Here is a 14,585-nt window from a genome sequence, read left to right on the forward strand (position 1 = left end):
ATTTACAGTAGTGTTCCTATAGGTAAGCCTTAATTAGGCTTACCTATAGGTACAAATGCTAAAGGTAAGTTTACAACCACTTGAAAGGGCTAGTTCACCTTTTCAAGAAAAAATTGGGTATACTCTTCCCAATCCCCTGCTCCCTGCTGTACTGACCTCCGTAGATGATGAGCTGTCAGTGTCCACCAGTGTTGCCAACCTACCAAAGGGAAATTTACTGACACAGACACTGACATTTTAAAATGTTACAAAATTACAGTTTAAGTGCAAATTTCACTTTTTAACCACTTGCTTACTGGGCACTTATACCCCCTTCCTGACCAGGCCAATTTTCAGCTTGCAGCACTCTCACACTTTGAATGACAATTGCGCAATCATGCAACACTTTACCCATATGACATTTTTTATCTTTTTTTTTTTTTCACACAAATAGAGCTTTCTTTTGGTGGTATTTAATTTTTATTTTTTGCTAAACAAACAAAAAAGACCAAAAATTTTGAGAAAAAACAAAACATTTTTCAAATTTTGGTTTAAAATTTTGCAAACAGGTAATTTTTTTCCTTTAATGATGGGCACTGATGAGGCGGCACTGGTGAGCACTGATCAGGAGGCACTAATGAGGCTGCATTGATGGGCACTGAAAAGTGGCACTGATAGGCACTTTTAAGTAGCACTGATAGGTGTCACTGATAGGCAGCACTGATAAGTGACACTGATTGGCAGCACAATAGGCACTAATAGGTGGCAGTGAAGGGCACTAATTGGCAGCACTGATGGGTACTGATCAGTGGCACTGGTGAGCACTGATTAGCAGTACCAATAGGCACTGATAGATGGCACTGATTAGCAGGCTGCACTGATGGGCACCGAAAGGTGGCTTGGATAGGCACTTATAGGTAGCACTAATAGGTGGCACTGATGGGCACTGATAGATGGCACTGATTAGCAGTACTGATAGGCCCTGATAGATGGCACTGGAAAACAGCGATTAGCAGCACTGGTGGGCCCTAAGGGGACCGATGTCCTTTTAACAGAAGCCGGTAAATGTCTTTCTTCTTTTCTTCACGCTGACAGCGTGAGGGGAAGAAAAGCAGAAAACCGGTGTTCCGTGAAAAAACCATACCCGTGAAAATTCCCTACCCTTGTCACTTCCGGTGCACCTACGTCGCACCTACATCATGGAACAGCTGAGCAGGTTACCATTGTGCATGCTCAGAGGTCCGGAGGGTAGGGAATTTTGACGGGGTAGTGTGTTGTAACGTTACACCGCATCAGCTGTTGCCGCGGTAACATTAAAACACCTCCGCTGCAACATGAAATCATCTCCGCTCCTACCCCTGTCACTTCCCTGATCTCGGCTATTAAATGTAAAAGCGGAGGCGGGTCTATGAAAATATAAATCACGGAGCCGAGATCAGGCAAGTGACAGGGGTAGGAGCGGAGATGATTTCATGTTGCAGCCGAGATGTTTTAATGTTACCGCGGCACCAGCTGATGCGGTGTAACGTTACAACACACTACCCCGTCAAAATTCCCTACCCTCCGGACCTCTGAGCATGCGCAATGGTAACCTGCTCAGCTGTTCCATGACGTATGTGCACCGGAAGTGGCGAGGTATGGAATTTTCACGAGGTATGGTATTCTAACGTTACACCGGCTTCTGTTTACTTTTGTACTAGATTTCACGTCTGGATTTCACAGACAGGATCGGATCGGATAGCGGCGGGTGTCAGCGGAGATGTCACCGATGACATCCGCCGCTCCATAGGGATGCATGGAGCATCCGATCAGGTCCGCTTGAAAAAACTGACAGGCGGACCCGATTGGAAAGCCCGTGTGAAAGGGGCTTTAGGGCTCTTTCACACTGTCCGTCCGTCGGACGGACTCCATTTATCTCAGTGGGGGATCGATCCGCCAATCCTCCGCTGAGCAGGAGGATGACAGCTGTTCTCCGCGCTGTGTGCGGAGACACAGCTGTCAGGTCCCCATGCATCTCTATGGGGGAATCGGATGGGAAAGGACCATCGGTCCGTTCTCATCCGATCCCATCCGATCCAATCCTCTGGACAGATGGAAAATAGGGTTTCCATCCGTCCAGATTTGATGGATCGGATCGGATGTCAGCGGACATGCATGGTGGGACCGTTCAGATCCGCCAAAAAAAAAGATCCGCCTGTGTGAAAGGGGCCTTAGAAACATGCCAGGTCTCTTGCAGACAGGTGGCTGAGCCCATTCTGTGTAATTGCAATTGAATTTCCTTCATTCAGGTGCAGTGTACAGCCTGTCATTGACATCAATGATTTTATGCTGCTGTATTCTTTATACAGTGGTGCCATCATAAACATAAATACAGCAGCATACAACCATTCATGTCAATGAGAGACTGTACGCTGCATCTGGGCTGCCTGGATTGAGGAAATTCAACTGCAATTACACAGAATAGGCTCAGCCAACAGTGTGCAAGAGACACGAATCTCAATAAAAGTAATGTGAAATTTCCCTCTCTACTGTCTCTCCCTCCACTTGCCATGCAATTGATTTAAGAGAATCAGCCAATTGGCAACTGTGCACTCCATGTAGCACACTCCTGAACTCTTCACCCTGTACATAGCATACTCCTGAGCCCTGCACTCTGCACGTAGTACACTCCTAAACCAAGCACTCTGTATGTAGTACACTCCTAAGCCCTGCACTCTGAATGTAGCATACTCCTGAGCCCTGCACTCTGTACGTAGCATCCTCCTGTGCCCAGCACTCTGTATGTAGCATCCTCCTGAGCCCTGAACTCTGTACATAGCATCCTCCTGAACCCTGCACCTAGCACCCTCTTGAACCCTGCACCCTGAATGTAGCATCCTCCTGAACCTTGCACCCTGCACGTAGCGTCCTCCTGAATCCTGCACGTAGCATCTACCTGAACCCTGCACTAAGCATCCTCCTAAACCCTGCACTTAGCATCCTCCTGAACCCAGTACGTAGCATCTTCCTGAGCCCTGCATGTAGCATCTTGCTGAAACCTGCACCTAGCATCCTCCTAAACCCTGCACGTAGCATCCTCCTAAACCCTGCACGTAGCATCCTCCTAAACCCTGCACGTAGCATCCTCCTGGACCCTGCACGTAGCATCCTCCTGAACCCTGCACATAGCATCCTCCTAAACCCTGCACGTAGCATCCTCCTGAACCCTGCACGTAGCATCCTCCTGAACCCTGCACATAGCATCCTCCTAAACCCTGCCTTAGCATCCTCCTGAACCCTGCACGTAGCATCCTCCTGAACCCTGCACGTAGCATCCTCCTGAACCCTGCACATAGCATCCTCCTAAACCCTGCACGTAGCATCCTCCTGAACCCTGCACGTAGCATCCTCCTGAACCCTGCACGTAGCATCCTCCTGAACCCTGCATGTAGCATCCTCCTAAACCCTGCACATAGCATCCTCCTGAACCCTGAACATAGCATCCTTCTAAACCCTGCACATAGCATCCTCCTAAACCCTGCACGTACAATCCTCCTGAACCCTGCACATAGCATCCTCCTAAACCCTGCACGTAGCATCCTCCTGAACCCTGCACGTAGCATCCTCCTAAACCCTGCACGTAGCATCCTCATAAACCCTGCACTTAGCATCCTCCTGCACCCTGCACGTAGCACCAGCATACAGGGGCACACTGACCACCAGCATACAGGGACACACTGACCACCAGTATTGCAGGACCAATGGTTACCAGTACACAGAGGACATAATAAATCAAGTAAAACAACTATTATGCAACAAAAAAATCCCAAAACCAATAAGAGAATCTTAGCTGGTTCCCTCATCTAACGCAAATCAATAAAATGAAAAAAAAAAAAAGTGCCCTACACTTTATCTATAAAATTGTAAAAATGGACTTATAAGTGCAATGGTAAAACCTGTAAATGAATATCCAGTGCAAATCAATCAATATAGTAGTGATGAAAAAGCTGCAATGTGCAAATAGTGGCAAAACCTCCTATATATATATATATATATATATATATATATATATATATATATATATATGTAGCACTGCCCCCTAGGGGACTGCTGAGAATTACACTTTTTGGATTCCCCTGGGTTACCCTTAGCAACTGATAGCAGACAAACAGCATTGAAACTCCTTGGCTCAGTCAATAATCGATCCAGAAGATGTTGGTTTTTGTGTTTTTATTTAGAACTGGGATAGGAGAAGGGATGAGTCGGATACTCCAACTATGAACTATAAACAAACTTGAGGACAACTAGCTGTAGTGTGCGGCAAGGCCGCTGCTTCACCTTGCCACTGAAGTGAAGACAGTTTAAACGGTTCCTGTTTTAGTCATTCTCTTCAGGGTTATACTTGGCACCCCCTTTACTTTCACTGCCTGTGTGTGCTGACACCCGTACACTGACTCTATGCACTGGAGTGGTCCCCTTCCTTGGCAAGCTTCCCTGTACTCAGTGACACTGTTTTTCCAGAGTTGCTCTGCCGTCTACTCCACCAGTCAGCTTTCCTGGACCTCTGGATTCAGAACCACACTCCTGGTCCACAAGGCCGACCGCCTGTGACCACCATCCACAGCCGTCACCCTCCTTCCTGGACCTGGCTTCCCACCCAAAGACACCCTGCCACATGTGCCCTTGGCTTTTATAGCCTATCCCAGGATGCACAACTGTCTGTGCCAACCCACTGGGACAGTTACAAAAGCCTGTGTGTAGTGACAGTGGGCTGGGTTTCCTCCACTGTCCAACATGCTCCCCTATTAGACACAGTGGGGACACTCCCTCAGACCAGATGAATCACACATGGACACATGCAACAGGCCTGACTAGAAATCCTGCTCCCTGATAAGCAGAAGAGCAACTAGGTTTTACCTGCTACTCCCCTAATAAGCAGGCAGAGCAAATATACACTACCTACCTAGCACCTATCTAGGAGGGTGCCACATATAAAAATAATAAAATGTAAAATATGTACATCAATTGTACATTTTATTATGATTATATATTTAGGGTTTTTCTCCACTATTTGCACATTGCAGCACTGCAATATTTCTTACCTTTTGCAGAGAGGGTGACACCATCACTACTATGTTCTAATACACTGGTTGATTTGATTTGCTGAACACACCCACTTTTTGGCCACGCCTTCATGTGTGCAGTAGCAGTGGTGCGCTTCCCTTTTACCTCAATCACCACAATAGCACCCCCAAAAGAAATTATCTGGAGCCGCCCCTGCCCCGATTGGATTTGAATTTTTGCCACTCCATCCCTGCCCCCAAGTTCTTTCTCTATCTTATCTTCTTAACATTTGGTAGTCATATCCCAAAAAATTCTAGGAAGTATCTTTTTTTTTTTAATCTCATGGACGAAATGTGAGAAATAACATATATATCATGCAATCATTCCATAAACACATGCCACATACACTGCAGATACAATTTGAGGAAAATATGCTTATAAAATAGTTTACCATTTGCCAATAAAAAAAAAAAAAAAAAAAACAATATGTTTCCGGATTTCAATTTAAAAATCTGGTCACCTTACGTTAATGTGATGGCTTGTAGGAGCCTTGACAACACAGGATCATGGGAGGTAAGTACAGCAGGGACTGAGGGGATGGGGTGGTGGAGGGGTCCGGTGTTCGGTCACCTTTACAGACTTTCTATAAAGGTGAACTTACACTATAAAAGAAGATTTTTCCCAATCTCTTGTTCTGGTGACAACTGTAAAACGTTTGATTTCCCATCACTTTCTGTTTTGGTGACAATGGACACTAAGCGGGTGGCAGGGGCACAAATAGGAAGATATATATAAATATATATGTGTGTGTGTGACAATATCTGCTTTCTTGCCGCAGGATAAAGGGCCATACACACGATACCAAAAGTAAAATCTCATCTGACGAACAATCTGACGATTTTCGGATTGTTAGTATAGTGCTTTCGACAGCCGATTACAAATTTTCTGACAACAAAAGCTGAATGTGCAGGCTATAAAATCTTTATCATATGTGAACACAACGTCTGATTTTCGTTTATTAAGTACAGTTTCCGTCCAAAAAAAATCGTAAGAGCAAGACTAGGCATGCTCAGAAACTAAAGAATACATACAAAACATTTCAACACGTGACATCACTTCTAAAGTTGAATTTGGTCATACGAGAATTTTCGTATGAAAGTAACCTCTTCACTTTCCATATGAGACTAGCATGCAACAAAAAACGGAAGAAAGATCGTCCGATAATCTGATCGTGTGTACGAGGCTTAAGTGTTCCATCGCCATGCAACTGCAGACTTCTACCTGGAGATGGAAGGGTTACACACACACACACACTGGTCTGGTCATGTGACCTTGTGACAACACCATGGAGGCGGGATTAAAGCTGTCTCTTGAATGTAAACAGGAAGTAAGTGCACTAAGGAAGGAGATCAGGTTCAAGCACTTGAATGCATTTCCCTGTGTGGATGGTGCATTGCTGCAGCTCCTGGCCGGGTATGTACGTGTCCGGCTGATTTCAGCGAACAGCGTGTGTTCTGGTGTCATGGCTGACAATCCCTTTAATTCCTGACACAGCTTCTGTGTCTGAGGTCACCATTGTCTGTGTAAAACAGCATATCCCAGCATTGCACACTGACATCTCTTTTGTTATCTGGCCTAGCATGCTCCTCCGTTGTCCCTCCTTTCTCTGTATGAATAAAAATCATGTTCCTGTTGTCTATGTGGAACTACAACTCCCAGTATGCCAAGTTAGCGTCACTTTCAGCCCTGTATAACTCCATGTGCCCACTAGAGTCACTGCTGTGTTTGTAGAACTACAACTCCCAGCTTGTCACCCACTGCAATCCCACCTCTCTCTTTAGGGCCCTTTCACACGGGCATTCCAATCAAGTCCATCTGTCCATTGTACAGGCGGACCTGATCCCAATCTCCATGCAGCTCTATGGAGAGGCAGTTCTGGACCTTTGTCTGTTTACACCCGCCTACCTCTGAGTCTATCCAGATCTAGAAAAAGATAAAAGAAAGACTGTCCTTTTCCATTTTTCTGTACCTAAATGTGATGAATTGGAGGTAGCCTGATTTAACCATTTGCTGCTTACCTCACGCAGATATACTGTGACAGGGCGGCCGTCCTGCACTTGATCACATATCTGATATATTATTATTATTATTTCAGGTACTTATATAGCGCTGTCAATTTATGCAGCGCTTTACATATACATTGCACATTCACATTAGTCCCTGCCCTCAAGGAGCTTACAATCTAAGGTCCCTAACTCACATACACATTAGGGCCAATATTTTTTTATTTTTTTATACAGGATCCAATTAACCTACCAGCATGTCTTTAGAGTGTGGGATGAAACCGGAGTACCCGGAGGAAACCCACGCAGGCACAGGAGAACATGCAAACTCCAGGCAGGTAGTGTCGTGGTTGGGATTCAAACCAGCGACCCTCTTGCTGCTAGGTGAACGTGCTAACCACTACACCGCTGTGTGTATATGATCCGTGATTCCGGGTAGGGGGTGTGTGTCTGTCACCCAAGCTGTGCTGTGATTTGCTACAGAACAAGCCGTGGGTGCTGGCCAATAATTGACTGCTCCATCATTCAGGGAAGAGAGCTCTGTGTTGTAAACAACACAGAGCTCTGAACACTGACAAGTGATATTGCTGTTTTTTTATTCCCTGCAAAGCAGGGGAAAAAATCAACAAGATCACTTTGTAAAAGCACCACATAACACACACAGTTTTAAACATGGTTAGGAATGCATTTAACCCCTTGATGTTAACCCATTTCCAGCCGGTGTCATCAGTACAGTGACAGTGTATAGTTTTAGCACTGATAACTGTATTAGTGTCACTATTGATGTCAGTGTCAGTTAGTGTACCCCCAGCCAGTGTCAGCTACTGCCAGATTACCTGCCATGCTATCACAGTCCCACTATAAGCTGCTGATCACTGCCACTACTAGTATAACAAAAATAAATAAATAGACATTCCAGTATCTGTACCAGACACTATAACTTTCATGCAAACCAAATAATATACACTTATTGTTTTTTTTTTCTTGCTTTTTTTTTTTTGTAGCAGAATACATTTTGGCCCAAATTAATGAAAAAAAAACTTTTTTTATTGGATATGTTTTATAGCAGAAAATAAAAAATATTTTTCATTTATTTTGCAAAGAATAAAAAACAAAACAGTGGTGATCAAATACTACCAAGAGTAAGTTTTATTTGTGTGAAAAAAATGATAAAAACGTAATTTGTGTACAGTTTTGCATGACCATGCAAGTAGCGCAGTGCTGAATAGCAAAAATTGCTCTGGTAAGGAATGGGGTAAAATCTTCTGGAGGTCAAATGGTTAAATGGGCCTCACTTCCTGTCAGGGAGATGGTGCCCTCCAGAACAGGAAGTGAGGTTACATTTTCTCATCGGACATCCAATAGAAATAAAAACCTGACTGGGGTTCTAGTGCTGGCCTATCTACATAAAAATAAACACACATACATAACTCGTTTGTCTCGATGACTCAAAATGCATTGGCTTGATCTGTATTTCTCCATCATTCAAGTTACATGTTCTCTGTCCCACCAGATATACACTTTGTGGTAGCCATCGGGAAATGTGGGGGAGCCATGACCCGTTTGTGCATGAGATCATACACTTCTCTTTGTCATGTCGCGGGCTCACATTGATAATGCAGGTAAGGAGATTGTGTTTAATAAACGTATGTCATTTTTGTATTTGAAGGAAATTTCTCTTCTTTTCACGTAACCTGGATAGGAAGTAAGAGGTAATCTCCCTGATGGAGCAATAAAATGCTGACAGATGTTCTAGCCCTTTTACAATATTTACAAAACAAAAAAAATATATTTGTATCCATTGGTGTTTTTTGTTATTCTTCCAGGTTTTGTTCAATCTCCTGATACCAGACCACACCGCTGATGCCTTTTCCCCACCACGACCACCTCCAAGTTCTCCTGGTGACCACATAATAGAGCTCCTTCTGAGAGGTTTGGGCCGCTGGGACGCAGAACACTTTCTGTTCATAGCGGAGCATGGCTATGTATATGAACACAACACGGCTTTCTTCCCACTGCTGCCAATGGTTATCTCAGGGCTGGCACGAGGGCCCCTCCTGCCCCTGGCAGGGGTGCTAACTCTGAGGAGTCGATTGCTGCTTTCCTCTGCCCTCCTGAACTGCGCTTGCTCAACCTTTGCTGCGGTCTCTTTGTACCTTCTGGGATGTGTGACTCTTCAGTCTCGACGTACAGCCTTCCTGGCTGCACTTTTATTTTGTATGAGTCCTATTTCGATATTCATGACTGTTGCTTATTCGGAGAGCCTGTTTGCCCTGGCCACGTTCAGCGGTTTGTGGCATTTGCAGAAGAAACAATTGCTAGCTGGCAGTGCGCTTCTGTCACTGGCCACAGCTGCCCGTTCCAACGGACTGGTAAATGCTGGCTTCCTGATACACACCGGGATGAAAGTATTTTTGCAGCAGAGAGGTCGTTGTAGGCCATTGATGAGAAGACTGGGTGGAATGTTTTTATTGATTCTACCCTTTGCTGTTTTCCAAGGTTACTGTTATTATAGATTTTGTTTCCCATCCTATGGAGAAGGTCACCTACCTAAAGAGCTGATACAACTGGCAAAAGACAAGGGATATCGAGTGCGTGGAGAGCCAGTTCCTGCCTGGTGCTCATACAATTTTCCGCTGGCGTATTCCCACATCCAGAGTGAATACTGGGGTGTTGGACTCTTCCGCTACTTCCAGTTACGGCAGTTGCCCAACTTCTTCTTGGCCGCCCCAGTCATATTTCTTGGGATCTGTGCAACATTCAGATATATTTCCTCTAACATGGAACTATGCAGCACTCTGGGGTTATGGGATGTGTGGAAAAAGGACAGCTATGGATTCTTTGGACCTCGAGTATTTGTCTATGTGGCTCAGCTCTCCTTCTTGACAGTGTTTGGAGCTCTGTGCATGCATGTGCAGGTAAAAGACCAAGAACAAGCCCTGATGCTGGGTCGCAGTGGGAAGGAGAATAGGCTGGTTGTATAGTAGAAGATTTCATTAAATTCAGGGGTAAAATGAGCCTGTGCTGTGTCCATGTTTCCTTTAATGGTGTCCCCACCAGCAGCACATACTTGCCTTTCCCCTGCCATTTAATGGCACCCAGAATATTGCCTGGTACTTTGAGGTATGAAAGTGTATGTTATTCATTCCCTCCCTCTCATGTGACAGCACAAAAGCTTGTCTGATTGGCAACTCAGACACCCAATACTGTCACAGGGGCCTGGAATAGAGTCTGCAGCTTTGTGTAAGTTCCATGTGGAAACATACTAAGGATGACCTCATTTTACTGCATGTGGTCAAAGTGAGCAGATGGGGAGCAAAGGGCAGGAGTATGTGCAGCTGGTGAAAGTGAACCTCTTGCTTTACCCCGTATGGGTAATGCACAGGTTTTTACTTGTTAAAGAAAACCTGTCATGCATGGGCGTCCGCAGGTAGGGGCAAGGGGGGAAAACGCCCCCCCCCCCCTGGAATCTCAACTTTCCCTTTCAAGTGGTTGTTAAGCCACTTTATACCATCCTGTCTGGTCTGTTTAATAATCCTGTGTGTCTGTGTCTGTGTTTTAAAAAAATAAGTGTTCTTTACCAGTTTTCAGAGGGCCGAGCGCCACTCATGTGACCCGTCGGCTCTCTCCTCTCCCTGTCTGACAGCTGCCTGCAGTGTGCGGGGCTGAGGATTCCTCACTAATGACAGTCGGGAGGGGAGGAGGAGGGGAGGGGGAGAGGAGGAGAGAGGCGGCGGGTCATGTGAGCGGCGATCGTTGCTCTAAACAATTGTAAAGAATGGCTTATTTTTATAAAACACAGACACAGGGGCACACAGGATTATTAAACAGACTGTAGACAGGATATGAAACTTTAAATGAAACTACAGCAGCAGGAGGGGAGGGGGGCGGGCACTGACACAGGAGCAGACAGGCGGGGAGAGAGGACAGAGGAGGACAGGAGGGCTGCGGATGATGGAGACACGTAAACTGACCACAGTGCCAGGGCTTAGCAGCCAGGGTATACTGTGGTCAGTTTACAGAGGGGAGGACATAGCCAGGCAGGATCAGCCAGGTATTTTAGGTGATAGAAGGGGCCAAATTACACAGCAAAGCACTGTGCTGTATAATATGCTTTAAGGGAACAGGATCAATTCTTTTTTTTTAGGTTAACAAATGCTTTAAAATAAATGCTGCTGTTTGCTCTTTATAAATAAATACTCAAAATAAGTATAATGACTAAGCCGCTCCCCTTCATGACATTGTTGAAAAGGGGTGGAGCATGGGTGACTTTAAAATGATGCCCCCCCCCCGGTAAAAGAGTTGTGCGGACGCCATGCTGTCATGAGACAAATATGAGGCTGCCACTGATAATCTCCTTGTGAAAATGCCTGGCTGTCATGTTAACTCACTATCTTCAACGCTTTCCAAGTTACTTTTGTGGAACCAGTATGCAGATCAGATCTGTTAAGCTGAACCTGTTGGAGTCAGGGACAGCCAGGCAGAAAGCATTTTTAGGAAATTTAGCAGTGGTGGCCCTCATGATTCTACTATGACAGGTTTACTTTAAAGTGGATCTGTCATTATGGCTATAAACACACCTAAGCATTGCAGTAACATACATCTTTCCATGTGTTAGTGCTATGCACGGTACAGCACAGTCCATGTTGCGGTGTATTATGATGCCATTATTTTTAATGACACCCCACTGCACCTTGCGAGCACACTTGAAAGCACATGTATTTTGACACATCACAACACACAGATAGTAGGAACCCTGTTTGCTATATAAAAAAAAAAAAGAGGAATGTCAATTTTTTTCGCGCCTTGGCGGCATGTATATGTGCTTACTGTAACACATTAGACAGGTGGAAGGGTGGCCTTATAGTCACACTTCACAACCAAGGGAGCACATGTCAGAGTTACAAAATCACATTAATTAACAACAGAAAATCTTTTTTCTTGACATGAATAAAAAAAAATACTCCTGCTAGATCCCAGGCAGTGATCCTAGTGACCCTGACTACCCATCAATACTGAAGAGGGTTTTCTGTGTTCAGCCTGCAGTGAGAGGGTCATGAAGGACTGCCTTTTTAGAAAATTATACTAGAGAAAGGTAATAACTGCAATCTTATAGCGACTGCTCTTAGGCAGGACTTTGTAAAAGTTTAAAATGGATTACACTAGAATGATCCCCATATACATGCTTTAATGTTATTTTGTTAGCTGAGGTGCCAGTTCATGGGTATTTTCAGGATTCATTTATACCAGTCATTTTTTTTTTTCTCCCATGTAGGTTGTCACCCGACTACTCTTCTCTTCCTGTCCTGTGCTCTTCTGGTTTTGCTCTCATATAATTGAGGAAAACGAGCCTTGGATATGGGGCTTGCAGAGAAATAAGGAGGCTTCCAATCCAGCTATGCGCCTGCTCGGGGCATGGAAATCACTGCGAAAACGGACTCGGATTCTGCTGGGCTATTTCTTAGGGTACTGGGTTATTGGGACAGCCTTACATGTCAACTTCCTCCCATGGACGTAATGTGCAGAGGGCTGTTGTGGAAGAAATTGTATATAATGGCAGAGGATTCACTGGAAATAAACGCGGATATATGGGAGAACCATTTTTTTTTTTTTTTTTGCTGTTGAGCTTCTGATACAGAGGGCAGTAGGCACTGCTGACCATGTGAAGGGCTCATAGATAGGCATCAACAGGGCCTACAGCCATATAACACCACACCAGATTCAGTCCTGTTGGCTAACAACAGCACAATAAGGTTATAGGGGACACCAGATCACCAAAACGGTGAAAAGTGAAGATTAGAAAAACTTTGCCTGGTGTGCTGGATGAGGATTTCTGCTGTTATATACCGAGTATTGGCATATACAGCATTGGCACACATAGTATGAATCAAGGAATCTGGATGCAGTGGTTCAGACTGCTGGTGTAATGCAGAGGGGAATGGTATCTGGCACATCTCAGGCTCCTCAAAAGAAACTGTGCAGGCGGTCCCCAGGTTACAAACAAGATAGGGTCTGTAGGTTTGTTTTTAAGTTGAGTTTGTTTATAAGTCGGAACAGGTAAATTTTTTAAGTGTAGCTCCAGCCAAAAAAATTATTTTTTACATTTTTGGATAGCATAGGGAATGGTTAACACCCCTGTAACATTTGTTTTGCTGTCTGTGCCCCTGTTCAAATTTTTCAGATTTTGCTTTCTGTCCCTATGACAATTTGAAAATTTTAGGCTGTTGTGGAGACAAGGATTGGTGATAAAGCTTCAGTGCAGACACCTTTTTCCCATGAGAACTCTGCCCCTTTTCAGAACACAGGAGTGAATTTTCCTTCCTAGGGGGAGATTTCCTCTCACTTCCTGTTGTCTCTCTCCGTTTGTAAGTAGGAGTTCTTTTGTAAGTCGGATGTTTGTAACCCGGGGACTGCCTGTACTGAGAAAATTCCATTGCTGGACTTTCCTTTAAACTCTACCAGATTCCTGGCTGTTCTGCTGAACCAATGGCATTAATACAATTTAAGTTGCAGGCCTAGAAAAAAAAGACTTTGCTCGAATTTTACTTGGTGACTCAAAAAGCATTGGATCCACAGACAGCCAGGCAATGAGCATTTTTTAAAAATACAAATTCAGCTTTATATGACTATCTAGACTGCTTGAGTACCACTGCTGACTAGGGATAGACCGATATGGTTTTTCCAGGGCTGATACTGATATTTTGGTCACCACGTATCGGCTGATATGGGCCGATATTCTGCACATTCAATCACACATCCAGTGCAGAGTGACCAGTGCCCCCCATCAATGCAGAGTGACCAGTGCCCCCCATCAATGCAGAGTGACCAGTTCCCCCCAACAATGCAGAGTGACCAGTTCCCCCCAACAATGCAGAGTGACCAGTGCCCCATCAATGCAGAGTAACCAATGCCCTTAACAATGCAGAGTGACCAGTGCCGCCAACAATGCAGAGTGACCAGTGCCCCCAACAATGCAGAGTGACCAGTGCCCCCAACAATGCAGAGTGACCAGTGCCCCCATCCAATGCAGAGTGACCAGTGCCCCCATCCAATGCAGAGTGACCAGTGCCCCCAACAATGCAGAGTGACCAGTGCCCCAACAATGCAGAGTGACCAGTGCCCCATCCAATGCAGAGTGAGCAGTGCCCTCATCCAATGCAGATTACACAAAGAGCAGGGTTCTTCTGCTTACCCGGTGCGGGCGCTCTCATACGAAGTCCCGCCTCCTGGACTGGCTCCTATGATAGACATCACCGGTGTGCTGTCTATCATAGGTAGGAGCTGGTCCAGGAGGCAGGACTTCATATGACAGCACCCGCGCCGGGTAAGCAGAAGAACCCTGCTCTTTGTGTAATCAGGCGGTGCTCTAATTTCCATGGGACATGGCTGATGACAGATCACTGTACTGGCCCGCTGCCTGTACCATGTAATCGCTGTGGCCAATCAGACCAGGAAACTGCAGTATATGAAGGGTGGAAGAGAGATATACATTTTTCATAT

The 14,585-nt window shown here is 45.1% G+C and overlaps 1 protein-coding gene across 1 annotated transcript; it reads left to right on the plus strand.

Annotated features, from left to right (window-relative positions):
* The first annotated feature begins 6,366 nt into the window (after window positions 1–6,366).
* On the plus strand, window positions 6,367–12,668 carry PIGV (phosphatidylinositol glycan anchor biosynthesis class V). The gene is made up of 4 exons (XM_082264646.1): window positions 6,367–6,495; window positions 8,599–8,707; window positions 8,912–10,003; window positions 12,361–12,668. The coding sequence occupies exons 1-4, from the start codon at window positions 6,368–6,370 to the stop codon at window positions 12,601–12,603; spliced, it is 1,572 nt and encodes a 523-aa protein (XP_082120772.1). The 5' UTR covers window position 6,367; the 3' UTR covers window positions 12,604–12,668.
* Window positions 12,669–14,585: the final 1,917 nt, after the last annotated feature.

Source organism: Pelophylax lessonae (assembly GCF_965119305.1).
Source record: "Pelophylax lessonae genome assembly, chromosome: 7".
Lineage (NCBI taxonomy): Eukaryota > Metazoa > Chordata > Amphibia > Anura > Ranidae > Pelophylax > Pelophylax lessonae.